The sequence below is a fragment of the Melopsittacus undulatus genome, chromosome 3, assembly GCF_012275295.1.
Source record: "Melopsittacus undulatus isolate bMelUnd1 chromosome 3, bMelUnd1.mat.Z, whole genome shotgun sequence".
Classification (NCBI taxonomy): Eukaryota; Metazoa; Chordata; class Aves; order Psittaciformes; family Psittaculidae; genus Melopsittacus; species Melopsittacus undulatus.
Window position 1 is genome coordinate 112,388,422 of NC_047529.1, and position 22,284 is coordinate 112,410,705.

A 22,284-nucleotide genomic window follows, 5' to 3' on the forward strand; every position below is an offset into this window, starting at 1 on the left:
GGACCCAGGGACTCGCACCACCCGCTCCGCTCACTCAGGTAGCAAGCCGGGCCGTATGCTTCAGCACCCGAAAAGCACCAGAGAAGCTGACAGAGAAGCTGCCGCCCATCACACTGCTGCCGGCTGAGCCCAGAACCCACCATCCATCATCCATCATCCACCGCCACCGCCTGGGCAGCCGCCGCCAGCGCCGGGCAGAAAGCGGCAGGGGAGGCGGGGCGAGGCCGCGGCCCGGCCCCTCTGAGGTGCTGCCTCCGTCCCCCTGTCCGCGGAACTACACTTCCCAGCGTGCCCTGCACGGTTCCTATGGCAATGGGGAGCCGGGCCCGGGCCTGGAGGAGCGATGGCCAAGGCTAGGTAATGGGGAGTCCTGCCCGGGGTCGGTGACGGGGTTCGCCCTTGCTGCCAGGGGGGGAAGTAGCCGGCGGAGGGGAGGGCAGACTGTAGGAGAGGGAGAGAGGGGCAGGCATGCGGGCAGGCTGATTCGGGTTTCGGCTTCTGCCCCCGAAAGCCAGCGGGGACGGGAACGGGAACGGGAACGGGACGGGCTCATGCCTGTCCCTTGATGCACGAAACCCGTGGCTCCTGGCAGGGACCCCATAGAAAAGAGGTTCCTGCCATAGAGATCCAGCTCCACCGCCCCCCACGTGGCCTTAGGGGAACCGGAGAAGGAGCAGCCCTCGCTGTCCTGAGCCCTGGGAAACCGAGGGCACCTGAGCTCTCCTGAGTCCATTGACCCGTGCCCGGCTCCTCCCGTTGCCAGCATGCGGGAGCCCCTACTGCAGAGACCTCCAGCTTGGCCCGCAGGGCGCTGTGGAAAGCCTTAATCGGCAGAAAACCTTTTAAAAGTGTCTTGAACGTGCTCAAAAGTCTCTCACCACACAACTGGTACTCAGCGTGTGCCACAAGTGGCTGCTGGGGTAACCTGAGGACTTGCCCTTAACCTGGTTTTGTTAGATAAAGTACTTCTGCAGGCAGAGGCCATGTCATTTGAAATAATAAACAATAGTAATAATAAACCGCAATACCTTCATTTATGCATTCAGATATTTTCTGGAATTACGGTCTGGGGTACGCTGTTTTCTTTGGATGACACTTGTTTTGTTTCCACTAGTGATACCTTGTGGGATCTTGCTATAGCTGAAGTGGAGAAGAGAGAAAAGGCTGACAACGATGGCAAGCGTGCAGAAGTTTGGGAAAGATCAGTATTATTTATGGGAAACAAAAATGGGGTAATGCTAAATACTGGTCAGTTCTGTGCTTTCTGGACATAGTTTGTATCAGGGAATATATTCGGTATTTTCAGATATTAAGGTTCACTTAATTCCTGGAAAGACAAAAGACATCATATTCTCATTCTGTGGAGAGTGACCATTCCACAAAGTGTGGACCAGTTAGATATTATTACAATTCATAAATTCAAGTTTATGGTTTGGAGAGTCAAAACTTCAACCACTGGTATCAATAATATGCTTATCTTTGAGCTTTGACTTCATTAATTTTGTTTAAAAAGTACCTGCTGGAAATACTGTTACTCTCTTTACTTGTTTTGACATGTCAAATTTCCCATTGTAGAGGTTTAACTGGTAACAATCCAATTTAAGTGCATTGTTACCAGTTTTGATGTACGTAGAGACCTTGAAATCCAGCTATGAATTGTGCCTGTATTATGTCAGACCTAGTTGAACATGCCTTATCAGTGATTGCAAACTCATGATTCCACATGCCTAAGGCTATTTTAACTCATTGTCCCATTAATGTTTGATCATTAATAATTTCATATTTTCTTTTGTTAGCATTTATTTGTAAAGTAAATAAGGAAATATTTGCCTTTTTGACCAAATGAGTCACATTTTGTCATGTATGTGCATGTATGTGCAACCTCCTTATCAGCAATTTTTAAAATACCATTTTCAGTGAAAATACAAGGACTTTTCAGATTTACATGAAATTCACTGATTTTTGACACAAGAAAGGGCACATAAGTTAACCATAGAAGTGCTAGCCCCTTCAGTGTCAGATGGTACTCAGTGTCTGAGTTTCAACAGTGTAAAGACACATTTTTCTGTATGTATATTTGTATTTTAAACATCCATCTCATTGGTAATAATTCCAGTGGAAACCACACATTACATAAATGTATTATTAAAAACTATTAAACAATTTAAGAGAGTTGGCCAGGTTCATCACTAAAGTCCAGTTTTAAGCACACTCTTCCTATTACTGTATTGGTCATCTCAATTAGTTTATAATTACAATAATGGTAGTGTAACTTGATTCTGACAAGGCTGGCAGTGCAGTTTCCACTCTAAGGCTACAAACAGGAATTTACACTTTTCCAGTACTTTATTATTGGAACATTAAATGAGTTTCATTCAGCAATACAACTTTTATGCTTTAATGAGAGTACAAGAGGGGTCTTCTTTGTTTTTAATTTCCAGGGAAAGACTACTATTATACTGAGGTGCCTCAAGAGGTATGTGTTAAATTTTTTTAAGTAGTTTTAAAAGTAATTTTAGAAGTAGTTACTACCTGTCGTCTGACCCTTTCAGTCCTCCTCCTCCGGTGTTTGGACATCTATTCAGCTTGGTACTGCTACTCCTCCTGTCTTCAGCAAATGAGACCTGTTGTCTTAAAGTGCCTTCTCTATACTGCTGGTTGTAAACCAAATTCTGAACTGACTGAGAAATATAATTTAGTAACTGCAGGATTAACTTTCTTTATTTAGAGGATCTTGAGAAAATTAACTTATTTTTCCTTACATAGGGAGGAGATTCCAAAGCCGACTTTAGCCTTGGAATATACTTTTGGAAGAAGGGCAAGGAGACCCGATACAGTGAGTATCTAGAAATCACAGTTTACCATATCTTTGTATATATTTACACGCACATAGAAATCATATATATGTTTTGGCTTTATGTATAAGAATCTTAGTTTGTTGTTTGTGAAACATTTGTCTAAATTAGTTAGCTTAATTTTCTGTTTCAATCTGTGATATATTTATCCCTCTCACTAAAATACTGTAGAGCAGAGACAAAAGTATAGACCAAAACAATCCGATTAATCTATAAAAGCTACCTTGTTCGTTGTGTTTGAATGCTTTTATTTTCCCATTGTAACATAGTATGCACACTTTTAATTTTGTCTTTGAAATGCAAACTGAGTACAAACCAATACAACTGGTTTTGTGAGAATAGCAGCTATCTTAGAGGATGTAAAATCATAATGAAATTTTGGGGCTATGTGTCTGTATCGCTAATTTTTGAACTGCAGATTATATTAACAGAAATATTGAACCCATTTTCATCACAGCACAGCACTGTCCAGCAGCAATAACTATTGTTGCAAGTAATTGCTGTTTCTGTTACTGAAGTAGGGAGTGGAAAATCTGACTCTGAAAGATAAAAACCATGTAAAACTTTTCCTAGAAAATAAATGCAATGGTAGAGATTCATTACTTTTCCAATTGCAAGCCTCTCAACAAGCATTTATCTTGAGCTGCAATAAACAAAAAGAGAACATAATTTTTCTATGTTTATCATTCATCATGTTGCTTCCTGACTTTTTTACTTTACCACAGTCATTTATCAAGACAGTCGTAGGTTATACCAGGAGTCTTTCGTAAGTGTTGCATGGGATTTCTTTAACATGGAGTTTTCTATTTGGTTTTGTTTTTCAGAAAATATTAGTGAAATAATATATGTTCTTGTTCTGAGTCACTTGCATGAAAAGCCAGTTTATCAGGTGACGATCTTCTCTTGGTGTTGTGTGGAAGCACACATTTCTAACATAAAGAAACTCTTTTACAGCCTAAAGATGTAGCTCATTTTTGGGAGCTAGGTGGTGGAACCTCGTTAATGGAACTCATTCGAGTACCAATCACTAGTAACAGCATAAGGTAAGTGATTGGAATTAGCATTCCAAAGTTAATTCCAGCTTTCCTTCAAACATAAGTAAATCTCCGGACCTTTTATTGTGAAAAACTCTTTCAAAATGTAAGATAGAACATCTATATTTTTTCTAAAAAACATGGTAGTAACCACAGGTACTCTACTGACCTTCTTTTTCATAGTTCTCGCCTAATAAGCCAAGTTCTTCAGAATCTCCAACTAGACGAAGCAATAACATGAATGAAATAGGTTGGCTTTAAGTAGCTAGAACAAGAAAAACAGACAAAGATAAGACTTTGTATCTTTATGTTCAGTGAAGAGCAGAAAAAGCAATTTTTTGTATGCCTGGGGCATGCGAAAAATAAAATCTTGCTTCCTACTTCTCTATGCAAACATAGATGGTACATCTGTGAGGGGCAGTATTTTAAAGTGCAAAATAAGGCAAGAAATTGTGACCAAACCAGTGTATTTTCTTGGAAGTGGTGTGAACATCTGATGAGAAGATGAGTGAGCTTTAACTTATGTGAAAAATAAAAAAAGAGGGATACAAATCTTACCATGTACATTTCCTACTGTTTTGGCTATTGAGATTATGCCATTATTTAGTGAGAGACTAAGAAGGAATAAAAAACACTTCTGGGATACGAAGGTTTTTGTTCCTAGAGGAGCTTGGGGGAAAAAATCAACTACAATTTTTCAGTTATTGTCTAAATGAACTTAACAGGACTTCACCTCCATCAGTCTTTTCTTCCCTTTTTACTGATAAGGAATCTTCTCATGTGGATAATGTTAAGATTCTTTGATGGGGTAGCAACATTGTTCTGTAAGATCACTTCCATTTATAAGGCAATATTTTAACATGCATAAATTCTACCATTTCAACTGAAGTGTAAGTGCTTTTCAGTGGTTTTCTCATCTGTCTGTAGTTGAGCAAGTTCAGTAAACTATATCTAGTTTCACCAGGAGACTGTTCACAGGATTTTTTTCCTCACAGCATTTTATAGTGGAAGTGGACATTCACTTTGCTCCATAGTCTTTCTAATACTACTCTGGTCTGGAATCCCTCTTTTCAGATCAAGACGGAATGTGAAAGAAAGATTGCATACATTCGAATGATTGCTTTTGCAGTCTTCTTTACAGTTGCACTTTAATGCAGTTTTGGGAGGCATGGTTTTGGAAGGAAAGGAATTTATATGTAAAACATTTGTCACCATAAATGATTAAACATAAAATGTCACTATAAAAGCCTGGTAATGACTAAGTACATCTTGAGTACTCTGAATTCTTCCATTTATCTTTTAGAAGACTTTCTCATACACCCATTTGATGTTCCAGCTAATTGGCATGGTCCATGGCACAGAATACGGCCTTAACCAGATTTTTCCTTTTCATATTACAAATTAATAATGAAAGTATTTAACTTCCTAATACATTAATGGTTAGGAAAGATCATAACCATTTGCTAACATTGTTTCATCTGGGATTGTAGAGTTATGAGATGACAGGGACATGTGATAATAGCGGGTCCCAGTCATACAGGAAGAAGGAGCTAAATGGGCTCACGATATTTGTATATTTTACTGCTTTGAAACACTGTCTCCAGGCAGAAAGTTTAATATATACAGTCCCCAAAAAACTCCAATGGAAAGTTGCCAAAGTAAGAGCTCTGAACAAGAGACAAAGTTTCTTCAGAACTCAGAATATCCTTAAAAGCTACTTTGCTATGTCATCACATTTAATTCTATCTTAGCATCTATATTTTCACATTTGTTGCTTTCAGCATTTGTTCTACAGGTGTGATTGTGTATGAAAATGTTGACTGTCTCATGCACTAAAGATTTGACCAAATCATGCTTTTTCATTAGGACATTTGCTGTAGTTCTTGTATTGGATCTCTCCAAACCTAATGAACTCTGGACTACTATGGAGAAACTTCTGCAGGTCACCAGGAACCATGTGAACAAAATTTTAGCCAAACTAGAAAAGACAAATCCTGAAGTAGCTACTGAAATTAAACAGAGGATGCGGAACAATCTGCAGAGGGATCATCCAGTAAGTTGCTTCTAATATTTTCTCCTGATGTCACAGGCCTTTATACAGTTAAAGATAATGCTTTTGAAAATCATAAACAACTCTTTTAGATTTTTATGCATGACTGAAAATCCATTTGATGTAGATGAACCTGTTCACCAGAAAATTATAGCAATTTAATAAAAATTCAATAAGAGCAGAAACAAGGAAAGAAGGTTTCTTATATCTTTTTGTTAGATATCTAATGTGATTGTTATGGCATGTTACACCAATCAAAAGAAATAGTTTTAGAGTAGCAGTTCGCTTCTCTCCCCCCTCATCTTTTTAAAATGAAGATGAAAACTAGAATGTACAAAAGTCATCTAGCAAGAGACTAGCTGAAGGTACAAATTTAAGCGAAGAATATAGTTATAACAGCCATCAACATGACTATATACTTTGCATTTATTTAAATGTCTATCACAAACTCAATGCCTTTTGATAATCTGACAACTAATTAAATTATAAAGTTTCAGAAATGTTAACATCAGTCCTTTAAACATAATTGCTAACTAAATCTCTGGAAAAGCTAAACTAGATTATGCGCAATAAAAATGAAAAGTCATTGTGCATTAAACCTCTGCAAATGTTGTGTGCGTATAATCCATAAATAAGTATTCAACAATTCAAAGACTTGGCACATAAATCTAGTTACTGTAACTTCTATAAAATGCTGCAATACAGCAAATGCTTATATAGGCCAAAATTTTACTTAGAATTTATGAGAAAGCAACATATGCAACACTCAGTAGGTTTAGAATGTAGGGTTTGAGATCTTCTGGATTATTATTTTATCTTTTACTTTTATTGGAGTAATTAAAAAAAAGAGAATGACTGCGAGCACACTTGGCAATAAATCATGACCACGGTGTTAAGTTTACATGTAGGGGTGTACACATCAGAAAACTGCAAGCTTTTTTCAGTAAGTAAAAATGAATAAGACCATTAATTGTCAAGAAGAGAAGTCTTACTCTACTTGCCCCATAGGGAATACAAATTATACCTTCTTAACTAGAATTGCTATTTGGCCTTCATTATCAAAACCAGAAGGAATGCAAACAAATGTTATGTTACTCCTTGGTTGTCTTTTTACATTCATCATTGTTCAAGAAAAAATTATGTCTGTTTTGTGGGAGAAAATACTTTTATTGTCAAAGACAGTTTATTTGCCTTTTGATAGCTAAATATATTTTTATGATAAACAGGAATTGATGAGGTTCTTACAGGGTTTTTTTAAGGATTAGATATATTTCATTTCCCTGGATAAAGAATTATTAACTATGATGATAAAGAATATAGGATATCAGACGCAGACCTTGTTTAAAATGGGTGGATGCACCTGAAGTAGTCTATAGCCAAAATGAATTCCATAGTCAAAAGATGAATAGGGTCTAGTACGCCAGTTTTAATGTTTCTGATGTTATCCAGAATTATTTTTTTTCTTAGTTAAACTATTTTTTCAGGTCTATATTCCTTATAACTAAGGTATGATAATCTTGCTCAAAGCTTTTGCCTCAATATTATACGAGTGAAACCATTATTTTTGCTCTCAAAGGAGAGGACTTTCAGTATGTGCAGCTTCTTGCTAACACACTAACTGTCATTTAACCTGTATACGAAATAACTGGCTTTACAAGGGAAGAGTTAAGTCAGCCTCTGCTACCATACATCTCTTTTCCAATCTGCTGCAACCAAAACAGTTTGACTTAAATAATTGCGTGAACATGAGAGGATTGTCTCATTTCATATGGGCTACAGGAAAACCTTCCAGATAACTTGAGATTTATTGTAATCTATTAAAACTTTTGTCAGAAGTTAGCTGTTTAACAGTTAAATCTACACCCCTACAGCTCTTTGCATCCATTGGCATTTTCATGGTTGTTAAGTGACATTTCTTTTTTTCTGCTTGTTATCAAACATTTGAAATTCACATTAAATATTTTTTAAGCATTTGGAAAATGTGATGTGGGGAGGACAAATGTGTGACACAAGCAAAGCATTCAGCTTAATTTTCTTGAGCCTTTGTCTCTATTACCTTGTGTATGATGCAAGGAGGAGCAATATGTAAAAGAGCTGGTTCTACTAATCCAGTGTGGCACCTGTTCTGAAAATATGAGGTTTTTTCCTCTCTTCTCACCTGATGTTGGAGCTGGAATGTATAGTGTAAGAGCCTTTTCATGCCAGTAAGTGTTCTAACTGCTCAGAGGGAGCATTTCCTGACCATTTACAAAGAAAATGAGAATCTTGTAGAATATGGTATGGATATTGCATTAAAGTTGCTTCATCTAACTTAGGGTTTTGAAAAAAAATGCAGTTTGTGTCCTGTGGGTTAATTTTAATCCCTTTCAGTTGTTTTAACAGTTGCAATCTCCTACAGTTTGTTTACATTGTTGAACTGTTGCATATTTGTTTAATAGGATTATGAATTAGTTGACCCTTTTCCAATACCCTTGGTGATAATTGGAAGCAAATATGATATTTTTCATGTAAGTAATACTTATTTTTTAATTTTTTTTATAATAATGAAAAGATTCCTGGTAAAGATTCTATATACTGAAATCTTGATAATAGTAATTATTTGAACAAAAGTATGGCCAAGTCAGCCTTCTTCCACCAAAAAAATCTTTCCATCCAGCAGCATTATGTTTTCCTTTACAAAACATTCCCAATCTGACAATTTTTGAGATGTACTTGGAAAATGTTGACATATAAGTTGCTGCAGGCTAAAGAGGGAAGCAAGGCAACAACGTGTTGGTGACTTTCTTTTATGATGAGGGAAGTCCAGCTCCATGTGTCCCTTCTGACAGCAGCTTTAGGTTTATGTCAATGAAAGAGAGGCATCTCTCCTGACAGCTAGTCAGACTTTTTGGTAGTTGTGTCAGAACAAGCAGTAAACTGTCATTTCAGTCTTGAACTTTAAGTACTTCTAAGTTTCTAGAGACAGTTTTAAAGCAGCACTTGATCATGAGAAACTAGAACAGTATGTTTGATTTTTAGCTGCCATGCTGGCAGCCTGAGCTTCTCTGATGACTATATACTGCATTGATACTTAGCTGAGTTACCTAATTCTTTATTAATAAGGTACTTCTTTCATACTGAGTGTTTATGCTGAGCCATGACCTCTTTAAAAATCAATGACTCTCAGGTAACCACCACAGAGTAACAGCACTGTTCTTCTGGGGTCTATGGACTGACTCCTACAGGCTTCACTGGGACCATATTTTTGCCCACTTGATCCAGGGAGAGCTATGTATATGATTGTATATTAAAGAAACAGTGATTAAAAGATATTTTTATTTACCTTTCAAATCTTGCAGGTATTGGAACTTAGAGAACCTTTAGCTAAAGGTGTACTGAAAGTTAACAAAAAGAGAACTTATAGGCAGTATTTCTACTTCTAAAAATTGAAAACAAAATTAAACAAGTTAATTGAAAATTCAGTACACATTCCGCAATTAAGAAACTTTTCTGGACTAACATATTGCCTGAATTAGGCTCCCTCTGTAAAAAAGAAACAAAGAGAAATTGTGACATTTCTTTTCAGAGTAGGCTGTTACCGATTCTGTCTTAAGATATAATTATGCTGACAGCTGAAAGCCTCATATATTGTAGCCTAAGTGCATTGCAGTTTATAAAAAAAAAAGTTAAAAGTTCTAACTGTAATATTTTGGGGTTTGTTTCTTTCATGTGTGTTCCACTATCAACTTTTTCAGGAGTTTGATTCTGAAGTGAGGAAAATAATAAGCAAGACACTTCGATTTGTTTCACATTACTATGGAGCATCATTAGTGGTGTGTATATTAACTTTCTAACTAAGGATAGAGAAGTTAAGCAGTATTTGTGTTACAAAACAATGTTTTAAAAAATAGGTATGTGAAATTCCTAGAGAAAATGGATTTGTCTTACAGTACCTTTATTCATGAGTGAATCTGACAGAATGGGTTACAAGTATTGGCAGGGGATGGATGGACGAATATACCTTGTGAACAACAGATCAGATAATTATTAATATCAGCAAAAACTAAATACAAATAGTAATATGTTAGCCAGCTCAGTTCCTCTGTCAATTTACTGCATGTCTGTAATTTATTTTTTCAATACAAGAAAGGAGGACAGGCAAAAGTGATCGCCCTCAATAGAATCGGAGAACTGGCCTTTTTGGTAAAAGCATGAATTTATGTCTCATGATGTGGCTTTGGTAGAGTTAAGAACTTATACCCAAGGGCTCATTTTCACAGCAGTTTCAGTATACCAGATTATCACACTCACAGTGTTGAAGAATAAAGACAGGGATTTTTTTTACAGTAATGAGTAGGATCTGCCAACCATGAAGACAATGAAGCATTTATGTGGGTATATAAGCTGATTTTGAGTTTAGCAGATCATCTTCTGAGTAAGAGCAGAAACATGCATGCTGAGGTTCATGCAAAAAAGCTGCCTCTTGGGCTCTCTTTACATCAGAAGATGGTTCTAATTGTATCAACCATCATTTATGTAATAAATAATATTTAATCGTGGCTTATTTTGATTAGTGAGAACTTATATTGGCTTTAAATTCTTATGATCACAGCATGTCCTTTAATGCAACTTATCGATGATTTTTTATTTGAAGTATCTAAGCATTACTGTAATTAAAAATAAAAACCCAGGAGCCTGAAACTCTGGCTGCTAAATCCTGATGGCCATTGAAATGAGTGGGAAAAACTTAATTTCCCCCAGCAGGGATCTGACTCCTTTCTCAAAGACATGAATCTGTTAGGATACAAAAGCCCTTGGACAGGAGTAAGCATGATGTTTGAGAAGATATTCTGGGAGCTGCTTTCAGACAAATCTGTGCCAGTTCTGCCACTATCAAGTTGCTTTAATGTTGTCTGAACAATTTTATAGTTATTCATAGTATTTGTATTTATGGTATTCTGGATAAATGTTAATAACTGATTCATCTTGGGCAAAAGTTTTGTCTCTTAATTTACATGCTTCAGAAATTTTGAATATTTTAAAATTTGTTCTTTAATCTTTATTTATGTTATTTTTAATTTAATCTTTCTTGATCTCTATATCCAGTGACAAATACATTCACGTTTTGGGAAGGGAAGATGAGATACTTATTCTAGTAAATTCACTGAACGTATACCAAATTTATTGATGTCAGGATTTAGTCAGGCTCTATCTGAAATCCTTTACATAAACGACATAATATAATATTTCTATAATGGAAGATCATAATGTATGTTTTGTTTTCTGATTCATTTAGTTTACCAGTAAATCTGAGGCACTCCTGCTGAAAGCCCATGCTCTTATTAATCACTTGGCATTTGGCTATGATAAAAGGTAACATAATTATTGTCCAACTATTAAATGTCTTGCCGAGAGTCTAAAAGTACTGAATAAAAATATTTTAATCACCAGACTTTTTTTTTGTTTTTCTTAAATATGATCTCTCTTCTTATTCATGGAGTTTGACTCCTGGCTCAACTGCCTGTCTCTGCATAGGACAGTGATAACTCCTTGGTTTTGATCCCAAAACATGGATTAGAAACATGTTCACCACTAGAATTTAGTAGATTTTTATTTACATGTATTTGTATGAAAAGCCCAGGAAGAGTCTGGTCTTGGCTAAAATAATGTATTTTTTGTTGTTGAATGCTAAATGCTCACTTACTACATTTGCTTTTTTCTGTTTAGCAAATCTGTATCAGTGGATCACAGCAAACCTCTGTTTATACCATCAGGCATGGATTCGCTGAGCCATATAGGTTAGGACATTTCCTGTTCATTGTATTTGTTGCGTAATTGTTTTTTAAAACAAGAAGAAAAGTTAAAATAATAAAGTTAAATTCAGTTCAGCATCAGTTTTTAACAGGTTATTGAAGGGAAATTGCTTAGAAAGTTTGAGATTATCATTCAATATGTATAGTACAGGGAATTACTTTGTTAGGTAGTTAAATAAACTATTAGGACTACTTCAAATAGTAAAGTACCAACAAGCTTAGATCTGAAAGAAAATACAGTATACAATACCACTCAGCCCTTTTCATGGTAGCAGATGAATGTTTTTTTCAAACTTGTTGGAGCTTGTCACTGTAGCATATAAAACATTGTTAGATGGTCATTATCCAAAATTGTTTGACAATTTCTGTTGTTATGACAACATACTTACATACTTTGTGCTGTGTTGTAATCCTTAGGACCACCACCTGCCTCTGACAGTGATATTGCAAAGCTGTGTGCAAACACACCTTTGGAACTGTGGAAAAAAGTTTTTGAGAAAGCATTTCCTCCCAAGGTAGGTACTTACATGTCTGCAGCACAGCCTCCTTCCTCATACAACAGTAGTAATACCAGCTACTGATTTTTGTCTTTCAAATCCAGTGACTGGCATTTCAGTCTCACTTAGCAGTTGTGTTCCTTCCAAACTTTTTAATTCATACACTTTTAAAGGTACACATTTGTATGTAGTAGTCATTCAATTATTCTACATCTTCAGTCACCTTCCTACATTTAGTAATAGTGAAAGTACTGAAGTAATCTGTTTTCTTCCTGAGTTATAGCATTGCCTTTCATTATATCGAGAGACAAGCTGTACTGTGGTTTTGGAATTTGATAAAGTGACATATCCCCTAATAACCAAACCAAATGACAGTGATGTTCCAAGAGGAGAGCTCTTCCTGGCTGCAGCAAGCTTCTCATCTTTGTTCTTCTAGGGCATGAGGCTTTGAATGTATTAGAGTTCTTTGCCAAATCATGTCATTTTGCTATGGAAAGTGGTTGAATCTGCAAGGAAATCTGAGTCCCTTGGCACCTATGTAATGCTAAATAGCATTTCAGAAGGTTTTTGTCCCAAGAGGCAAATCCACAAATACTTCCTTTCAGGCTGCTGCTTTCTCCTGGCATTTTTTATCACAGATATTTATCACTGTCCATTTCCTGCTATGCATCATATCTGGGCAGGCAAGGAAGTCAGGGTTCCAAAACTGTCCCTCAAATTATGGTGTGCAAATGGGGCTTTTTCTAGTTTTCAGTGTATGGATCTCCATTCTTGGTGAGAAGGAATCTGAATTCACCTTTTCCACTCACTTGGCTGCTACATATCAAAGCCTACAAATTATTTCAGGTGGTTTATGACCAGAACAAATCATCACTGTGATGCTGTTCTCAGTACAGTATGGCTCAACATGATAGAGACTAAACTTTACTTTTCAGAAACTGTACAGAACTATTATTCTTCAGGTTGATTTCCTCCTAGTGTTTAAAAACACAATAAACAAACACACCTCCCAGTAACTCCTGAACTCCTTCTGAAACAGCTGGAGAAATTAATAGATTTCTCACCTTGGAAGCTCCATTAGTGTTCTAAGGTAACAGTCTAATGAAAGAAGATTTAAAGAAGATGTGCCAAGTAGATTCCCAGATTTCTGGTTTGGTTCCAAAATATGCTTTAAACTCTAAAGCTGTTCTTTTTGTGCATTATACATTTCATTTTCCATTGCCTCATCTAATAAAAGTATAATTCTATCATTCATGATTCATGATTGCCCTCTTGCTACTTTTTTCCTTTCACATCTAGCTGCACTATTACTTTCTCATCATATTATCAATCTAAGATTGTTTTAACCTAATCTGTGTCCTATAGCACAATTTTTTTCCATATATGGAAGATTTTAATACATTTGTATTAAAAGCAAATAATTCAATTAGATCTACAGCATGTCATTCTCTTGTTAAAAGAACATAAAATAGATTTTATCATTTGGGGTTTTGTAATTTCTCCTTTTAGAGTTCCAGTGATTTACAAGATACAAGGGACCCTGCACAGGATTTACAATACGCCGAGCATGAAATCGATGTTATGAGAGCTCAGAAAAAACAGGTGCGTGGCTGTTCCCCAGTTGCTATTCAGAGTCAGGTATTCCAGAACCACCAGCATTGCTGGATTAACTTACATATAATATGCTCATAGTCCCATTTTTGCCTTTGAATAACTTTAATTTTCAGCTTAGTAGTTGGTTGGGCCTTTTTTCCATTGGTAGACATTAAGCTGGTAGAGCATTGTTAGATCTCAGAATTTTGGCTATGTAGTTTCTCTAGAAATTAATAATCCAGAATTTCTCTCTAACTCTTCCAGGACTGTTTTACTAAAATAATACTGAAACAAAGCTATGAAGCTTTCCTAGCAGTAATTTCTTCATTTCTGCACCTTGTACTCTTATTTGAGGTTGAGTAGCAAAAAATCTAGGAAGTGGTATCAAGGTTTGGGTTGGGGGCTATATACCTTTTTAATTTTTGTCTTTCTCCTTCAAAACCCTTTATTTAAACTGGAAAGGTACTGAGATGATCACATTTCTGCCTTGGGTTTGCAGGCTGTGTACGTTTTACCTTAAACAGAGAGAACAAAATCATTCCACATAGTGGTATTTGGGTTATCCACTGAATTCTGGGAAAGACCTTTAGTAGGGAAAGGGTCTTTTGTTTTTTTCTCATTAATTTTGAAGTGTTTCAGCATTTCCCTATATTTGTGATGAATTGATTTTAGAGAAAAATTCTGTGGCAAACTAGAGGAAGGTTAGAACGTTGCCTTATAGATATCAGTGTATAACATCACATGAATAGAAATACTGAATATAGTCTTCATTGATATCACAGGTATGGGTCTGTTAAAATCAACCCAAGATTTGTGTATTTTTCTTTGTTTGGAAGAAGTATCACATGCTGAATCTGGAAACTCTATTTCATATAGATTCAGTTGTTTCAAACACAGAAATTCTTTTGCTAGAATGACTGAGAAGCATTCCACTCTCTTCTCACAGCTTATACGTGGGCTATTTGTGCACCATTTAAATTCTTCATGGACCAAGTTGCTGCGGTTAAAGGAGGCTTTCCAAACAGTGCTTTAAGATGATGGATTGCACTAGTCTATATCTCATGTGCTTTTGCAGACCCCCACCCTTCAGATGAAAGGCAGTTTTATTGAATTGCACTGCAGTTAATCTCAAATAACCCCTAAATACACAGCAAACTTCATCTGTTTGCATGCTTGTAAAAGAAAGCCAAAGGATTGGTTATAACTGCTGTCATGTCTTTGTAGAGTTTCGTTAGATTGTATAAGGCAGTAAACACATAGGTACCTGATCCAAAGAAATGCATTAATAATATAAGGAATAAAGCAATTTCAAGAGTCACCTGCAGTCTTTGAATTCACACATTACCTGTAACATCCTGTTAATGTAGGTGTCAGTTCTGAAGTTCTTTCACATCAAGTGCAGTCTTAGAAATCCTAGAAATTTATAAAGCCCATTGCATTTGGAATTCATAATGTAATCTCTTACTCAGTATATCTATATATCTCAAAATAGCTATATGGTGTAATGCGTTTGTTATTTTAAGATAATGCTTATGTCTGGCAAAAGAACACACTGATTTGCATTGATGAAATCATACAGGAAATTATTAATTTTCCATTTTTAAATAAAAGAGGCTTTTAGAATCTTAATCTGTTCAAGGACATTGCAAACCAGTGTAGCTTCTTTTAGTTGGACTGCTACAAGTAACTTGAGCATTAAAGAGAAAATTACTTTTGTTATCTAAAGCTATTTCCTAAACTTCTCTATTATAAAGTTCAATTTTACACGATTATTTTCATGTTATTAAAATGTTTTATACTCCAAGAATTTTATTCAATTTGAAATGCACCAAGATAGCAATGGACATCTAAAAGAACTCTGTAGTTGCAGTGATTCTTGAAGTGTCTATGAAAAGTGGCAATACAAAAATCCAATTTTTAAAGCAACATTTTAAATGCATCCTAAGTCAGATATTCTTTATAGAGTCTCGTGATATCTACTGTGTAGGAGGAACGGTATATCAAGATGTATAATATGCAACATTTTGCTAATGAAATCACGGGACATAATGCAAAATGATGACTGTATATTTCAAAGTCATTTAAGTGCATGTTATCATTTTTCTCAGTTACTCCTGATTAGTCAGTATGCCACTTTGGACTCTAGGTGATCACCAGTTTGCTTGTTTATCTCAAAGATAAGCTTTAAAGGAAGAGGAAACACAAAAATATGGCAACAGAAAAAGGATATAGCCCTGTCAGTGAGTCCGACAGAAGAACTAGCATACCTGACTGACTCAGGCCTGATCAGGACTGTTCAATAATGTTGTAACAGATTTATCGATAACTGTGCCAGTACAAAGCTTAATTAAATCAATTCCAAGCATGTAACCTTGGTTGAAGGGTTTTTTGTCTGCCTAGCAGACTAAAAGGTTAAATTCTTGAGTATAAGATTAGAAAACAGTTTAGACAGAAGAAAGTACAGAAACAAGAAAGTACCTGGCTCACTCCCATGTCCTAGCTGTCAGCTGGCATTTATCTGAGATGCTTTTTGGTTGTAGAAGTTGAGAGTCCAGCTCATCAGCATTCTGCCACAGGAGTATTTTCTTTCAGTTTTGCTAGTTTTCCTTGTTTTTATCCCACAGACACACAACATGCAGGTTTATATCAGATAATGCTGTTGTAATTCCTTGCTGCTTTTTTGGTCTCTGGAGAATGCAGCACCAGGGATGGTCTTGGAGTTTACATTTTTAATGTATTTTTTAACTAGCCGGTTTCAGGAATTACTGGAATTTTGAGCTCTTCTGCAGGGCTTTCAAGATTAAAGAAAAACATTCATTTTGCATGTTCCTTGGGCTTTAAACATGTACCTTGCTGTTAACTCTTCATAAAGTTCACATAAAGCATAAGCAACATGGCGAACTTGTCACCCGTTGCTCTCCTTTCTCTGCCAGCTTTTTGGCTCATGATGCTTTAAGGTCACCTTAATTTCATTTTAAATATACACATAACTTGAATAAGAGTGAGATTAGAGCTGTACATACACCACCTGCATCTGTGAGAACCTATGAGGGCATAAACTCTTGTTCCTTAGTTCCTTCTAATGTTTGTGGCAGAGAGATTGGCACATGGGGGTGCTTGCTCTGTTTCCTTCCTTTCTTCCACAGAATCAAGTGCTCTAAAATGTCTTTTCAAATTTGTTTTTTTTTTGTCCCGGGTCTTAGCTATCCTGTTACACCTTGTACTGCTAATGCTCAGAATAGGTGTTTGGACCTTTTTCACCTGCCCATTTGACTGCAGCTTCATTTGTTGAAGCAGATGATAAAGTTAACCTTGAGCTCCAAGAACTGGATAGCTCCCAGTCAAGTACTTAAGTCAGTGTCATGCAATGCTGAAATTCACTTCACCTTGGCTGGTCCTTGTTACACAAAGGTATTACTTTAAGGATTTGTACCAGTTTTAGCTGAAGCCTAATGCCATAAAACATACCAAGATAAAAAATAATGAAGTGCCTGGTGGTGTTTGACGTCAGTTGCAAGAAGTAATGAAAGCAGATCTTGACAAAGAGAGCTGTAACTTAAGACTTTAACAAGTCATAAACAGAAGGGGAGGTTCTGTAACATCTTACGAGGAAATATAGTCATATTTCCCTTAAAATAGAAGTGACCTAATTAAACCTGTCATTCACCACTAGAAGTCACCTTGGTGTCAGATCTGCAGCTGTCTTTTTGACATGGGGACTGTGCTGGCCAGCAGAATAAGAGCCATATTTTTTGAGCATACTATGCTGTCATGACCATACTTGGGAGACAATTTAAACCTCATTCAACAAATACTGCATATTGCATGGTGAGCCTCCTTAGTCAGACCAGTGTTACTGGGCAGAGAAGTGTGACAGGCACCCTAAAATGGATAACAGAGCAGTAGCCTCTTCCATTTTCTCCAGTGGAGAAGTGTTAGCCTTCATATTGTGGAGAAAAAGTTATTTAGGATGTTTACTCAGCTGCCAAGGATAGGCTTTCTTGTTCACATGAAAGCATATCCAAATGGCTACAAAGGATAGTTTGGGGTTTTTTCAAGCCAACTTAAACAGCATTATTACTGAAAAAAAAGAGCACTGTTACTACATTTCCTACTGCAGCTTAGGTGCTTAAGATTTTTAATCTTTGTTTCGGTACTTAGCTATTTTTACATTTCAAATTGAGGGCACTTTCAGTGAGAAACTGCATGAAAGTCAAAATCCTATCAGTCCTTCAAAACAGAGGAAATGCAACAATTAAGGCTTTTCCTACAATCTTAATTTTCCTCCTTGTTTGTAGACATTACTAGTATTGTCTTTAATTACATGATCATATACTATTTTGCTGATGTCTCAATTCAATTGTTCAGTATTTCTTTTCATCACTTATTCTTTGTGTACCTTCTTTCTCAACCTGCCATTCAGACACTTCAATGAACACAAAAGTATTAATTTTTTTTTCCTCTGAGAATGCGTGGTAATGTTATCTTATCCGAGTGCCTCACAAACATCAGTTAAGTCTTTCTTCCCAGTCCCTTTATGAGATTAAGTGTGATCTTCCCCATTTGACAGATGAAGAATTTGTAGAAACACAGAAGTACAGAAGCATTAAGGTTAAAAAAATCATTTCAAATCCACTTTATGCCAGAGCTGAGACGTGTAGGACAAGTTTCTAGCACTAATGATGTTTAAAGCACTCAAAACACAGTGTTTTAATTGCAATTGTTCATTCCTTGTAAATCTGACCTGTGCCCCCTACACTTGTTACCCAAACCCCAACATTTTGGCATACTTTGAGATATATTTTTTGGTGAATCTTCTTTCACTTTTGAAAGAGGATCTCCTAGTCTCTGTATCTGACTATACTGACTGTATAGTCACAGTGTATTCTAGAGTGCTACTTAATGTTTGTAGTAGAGGACTCTGAGCCGGAAGGTACTCTTTATTCAGAAGGGTGTTGGGCATGTGTGTGATCTTCAAGCTGGATTTGAACGATTTTTCCATTATATTTCTGACTGAGAAAGTAAAGTACATCCCTGTATTTTACATGAAAACTAAGGAAAGGTACTTTCCTGACAGCATTTTTCCTCCTGAATCATTGAATTTCTTAAAGATTTTTTTTGTAAATATTCCTCCATTTAATCACCTTTTTCTTTAATTTCTCATTCTTTAAATGTTAATCTTACCTAGATATGCCTCCAAAATAAATATTTATAATTTTGTTCTGTACTTCTGTATGTAGTAGAATGGCTATACAGTTTTAAGATATGCTCTGGTTTTGATACTTTGCATTTCTGTGTTGTTTTGAATTGCCTTTATATTGAACTGCCTTCCGTCTAGCTAAAAGCATGGCAAAATAAATTCTGCTAAATTATTTGCCTCTTTCTTGAAACTGTTTAGTAAGATGATAAATCTGCAAGGCCAATTATTTAGGCAACACCTGTAGATTTGACCCCCAGAAGGCATTGTTGTTATATGCAGAATTTCATTGTCTAATTTTACTTCTTCCATTAGCCTTTGAGAAAGGGGTTCGAACTGGAATTATTTATTTAGCACAAACCAGGTAACATGCTCCTTAGAATATCACTGCTTTCTTTCTATTCCTAACTGTTGGAAAGTTTCCAGCTGTTCAGTATGTTCTGAGCTCATAATTACATTATAATAATGAGTGAGGGAGTTAAAATACTGAGTAAAGACTGGCTTAGAGATAGAAAAGTTCAGAAGTACTAGAGTTGTATTTAATAATGCAACTTAAGGGACTTATCCTTCTTATACTTAAATGAACAAAAAGCAATTGTGGCACTAAGTTAATTTTTGCTGAAAAATATCTTCAGAAATAATTCCAGCATGCACCACTACATAAAATTCAGAAGATGAAACTGTTGTTTGGCAATGTTGCTAGAACCTTTTATTATAGGCTTCAAAATTCCCAGTAACACTTTTGACTGCAATGAGGTAATTTTCCTACCTTGCTAGTATTTGGTTGATGTCAAGTATAGCATAATGTAGACTGCCTTACTTTACATACCTAATTAACTTCATTTATATTTCCACACTTTGTGCCTCTGCTTGCTTTTAATAATCTATTTACTATCTAGAAAATGTGTGATTTTAATTACCACATTGGGTTGTCATTTATTTTTACACACAGATGCTAACTGAACAGTAGCACCTGAAAGAATATTTTAGTTAATGATTGAAAAATAGAACAGAAGTAAAAGCATGGCATGATTTTCTGTCATGAGTAATACACTTACTGAAAAACCTCAAGCAATGACGAATATTTGCACAATATCCAGCAGCCTAGGTTGAATAGATATAATGGATATGGGATGCTGATTTCATAAACAACCATTGCATTCCTTCAAGTTATATTTCTGCTTACTGCTTTCTGGCCAAGCTTGTGTTCTGCATGGCTTTCTTAGGTGCACTGGTAGTTCTCTTCAGTTATCACTACTGTTGACATGTAAGCTTACAGAAGTTCATCTCTGTCCTGTGTTTAAAAAAACCCAAAATAGGCTTTATTCTAGTTTATTTTCTGTAATCTTTAGCAATTACTAACCCATTTTGCTTCTTGAAAGGCCCTGACTTCCTGTGTGTGTAACAGTAGTTTCTGTTGGGTAATTCTGGCTTCTGTTATTAGAACATGGGTAGTGTTCCATTTCTGTATGTTCATAGGGAGCCTGGTTTCTCAAAATGAATGTCTAAGAAAATAATTTCTTCTTCCCTAGAAAGTCTCTAGGTCTAAATAAATAAGATCAAGCTCCCTATATGACAGCAAATGTAGCAGAATTTATAGCACTTTTAGTGTAACTTTGTTGAAGTATGTATAGTACTTTTTTCTACGATGATATTTGTACATGCTTTAAACATTCAAATGGCAAATGTATGTATCTTACAGCTTTTAGAAATAAAGTTAGATTAATATGTATGTGTGTTTCTCTTTTAGGAACTTGAACAATACAAAAGAAATGCCTCTAAATCCTGGAAAGAAATGATTTTTGACTCTGATTGATGAACTGCTATAGGTGTCTTCAGTTTAACATTTACTTTTATAATTTTAACACTACATTAGCAAATTAACCTGATGCAGTTGAAAACATACAATATTAAAAATGCAAAAAGAGTATTTATTAAGCATTTCTGTTACTATTTTCAATAAAAAGATGTTTATTCACTCAGTCCAAATTTAAGTGTATCTTCCTACTAACACAGAGTTCTACAAAGTGGGGAGAAAGGAATTCTAGATTGCTTGGAGATGGGTTTAAATATGAAGACTGGCATTAGTCAGTTTTACCTATTTTATGAGTTATAACATGTTATTTGGTATATTGTTGAATGCTTCTGCCCTCAATGTATTTAAATACAAGCAAATTTTCCCAGCAAAAGAGGTTTCCCTAGTTCATTGCATATCTAATGCAAATGCAAAGCTTAAGAATATATTTGCATCATTGTTTGATGTATTTGAATAGGATAGGTCCATGAAACCTGGCAGAATAAAGTGGAATTAAAACCGTGTTTAACCTGAATTCAGAAGTTTGCTTTATCTCTGTTTCAGTATCATTAAGTTTGATTTCTTCTTGTAGTTTACAATGTTGCAATAACTTTGTGCAAAAATGCCAGTGAGTCAATCTAATCAAGTATAATTGATTCACTATCAGCCTAGGCTGGTGAAATGCTAGCCTCAACTGGAAATGGCTTTTTGTCCATGGACACTCTCACTAATATGAGATGGGCTGAATGTCTTGAGAATATGCAAGTCAAGATCTAGATTAAAGACAGAGGCGTCTTTTACAAGCTAAGACTTGTCAGGCTAAATGTCTGAACAGTCAGAACTTGGCAGACCAGATTGTAAGAATATTCCCTGATGAACAACCCTACATATGCAGGAAAATGGGAAAGAAACTAAGGTGGTATTTTTTCAGCTTTTTAGAGTTCTTATTTTTAACATACTTGTTCACCAGATGTTTTTCTGATAACATTTGCATCTCAGTGTATGATACATAAAGACATCAGAAAAAAATCTTTACCTCAGGTGGAGAACTTGCATTAACTTGAGGATTTAAAATTCTTACACTTACGAAGTGCATAATCTCAAAAATATCAAATTAGACTGAGTATATTATTATGGAATTTAAATATATATATATTTACCTCCTCAAAGAAATCTGTAGCTGTCCCTCTGTAATAAATAATTTCTTCACTGAACATGAAAAGTCATTACAAAATTTAGGAATTCTGTCTGTTAGGCTTTCAATTTTGAGAGGTACTTAGATTTATTAAATGGATAAATTATGCTTCTTGGAATGTTAGTGAGCCCATGAGAAGACTTTCCAAAGATGCAAACTACATCACTTCCAAGAACCATAGTTAAATTGACATTTTATTAACAAATATTTTTTTGCTTTAGCAATTCACAAAGTGCTTCCAGAACAAGATTAAGAACTTGGTAATGAAAAGAAGGA

At 35.8% G+C, this 22,284-nt stretch overlaps 1 protein-coding gene across 1 annotated transcript; it reads left to right on the forward strand.

Moving 5' to 3' along the window:
• The first annotated feature begins 298 nt into the window (after positions 1–298).
• DYNC2LI1 (dynein cytoplasmic 2 light intermediate chain 1) lies at positions 299–21,337 on the forward strand. The gene is made up of 13 exons (XM_005144570.4): positions 299–357; positions 1,115–1,232; positions 2,442–2,476; positions 2,767–2,836; positions 3,810–3,898; positions 5,756–5,942; positions 8,378–8,446; positions 9,674–9,751; positions 11,215–11,291; positions 11,646–11,716; positions 12,149–12,246; positions 13,738–13,830; positions 20,769–21,337. The coding sequence occupies exons 1-13, from the start codon at positions 344–346 to the stop codon at positions 20,832–20,834; spliced, it is 1,065 nt and encodes a 354-aa protein (XP_005144627.3). The 5' UTR covers positions 299–343; the 3' UTR covers positions 20,835–21,337.
• Positions 21,338–22,284: the final 947 nt, after the last annotated feature.

Coding starts and splice junctions, on each gene's coding strand:
- DYNC2LI1 (XM_005144570.4), top strand. Junction 8,447..9,673: donor GCAAATATGATATTTTTCAT/GTAAGTAATACT, acceptor CAACTTTTTCAG/GAGTTTGATTCTGAAGTGAG. Junction 11,717..12,148: donor GGATTCGCTGAGCCATATAG/GTTAGGACATTT, acceptor TGTAATCCTTAG/GACCACCACCTGCCTCTGAC.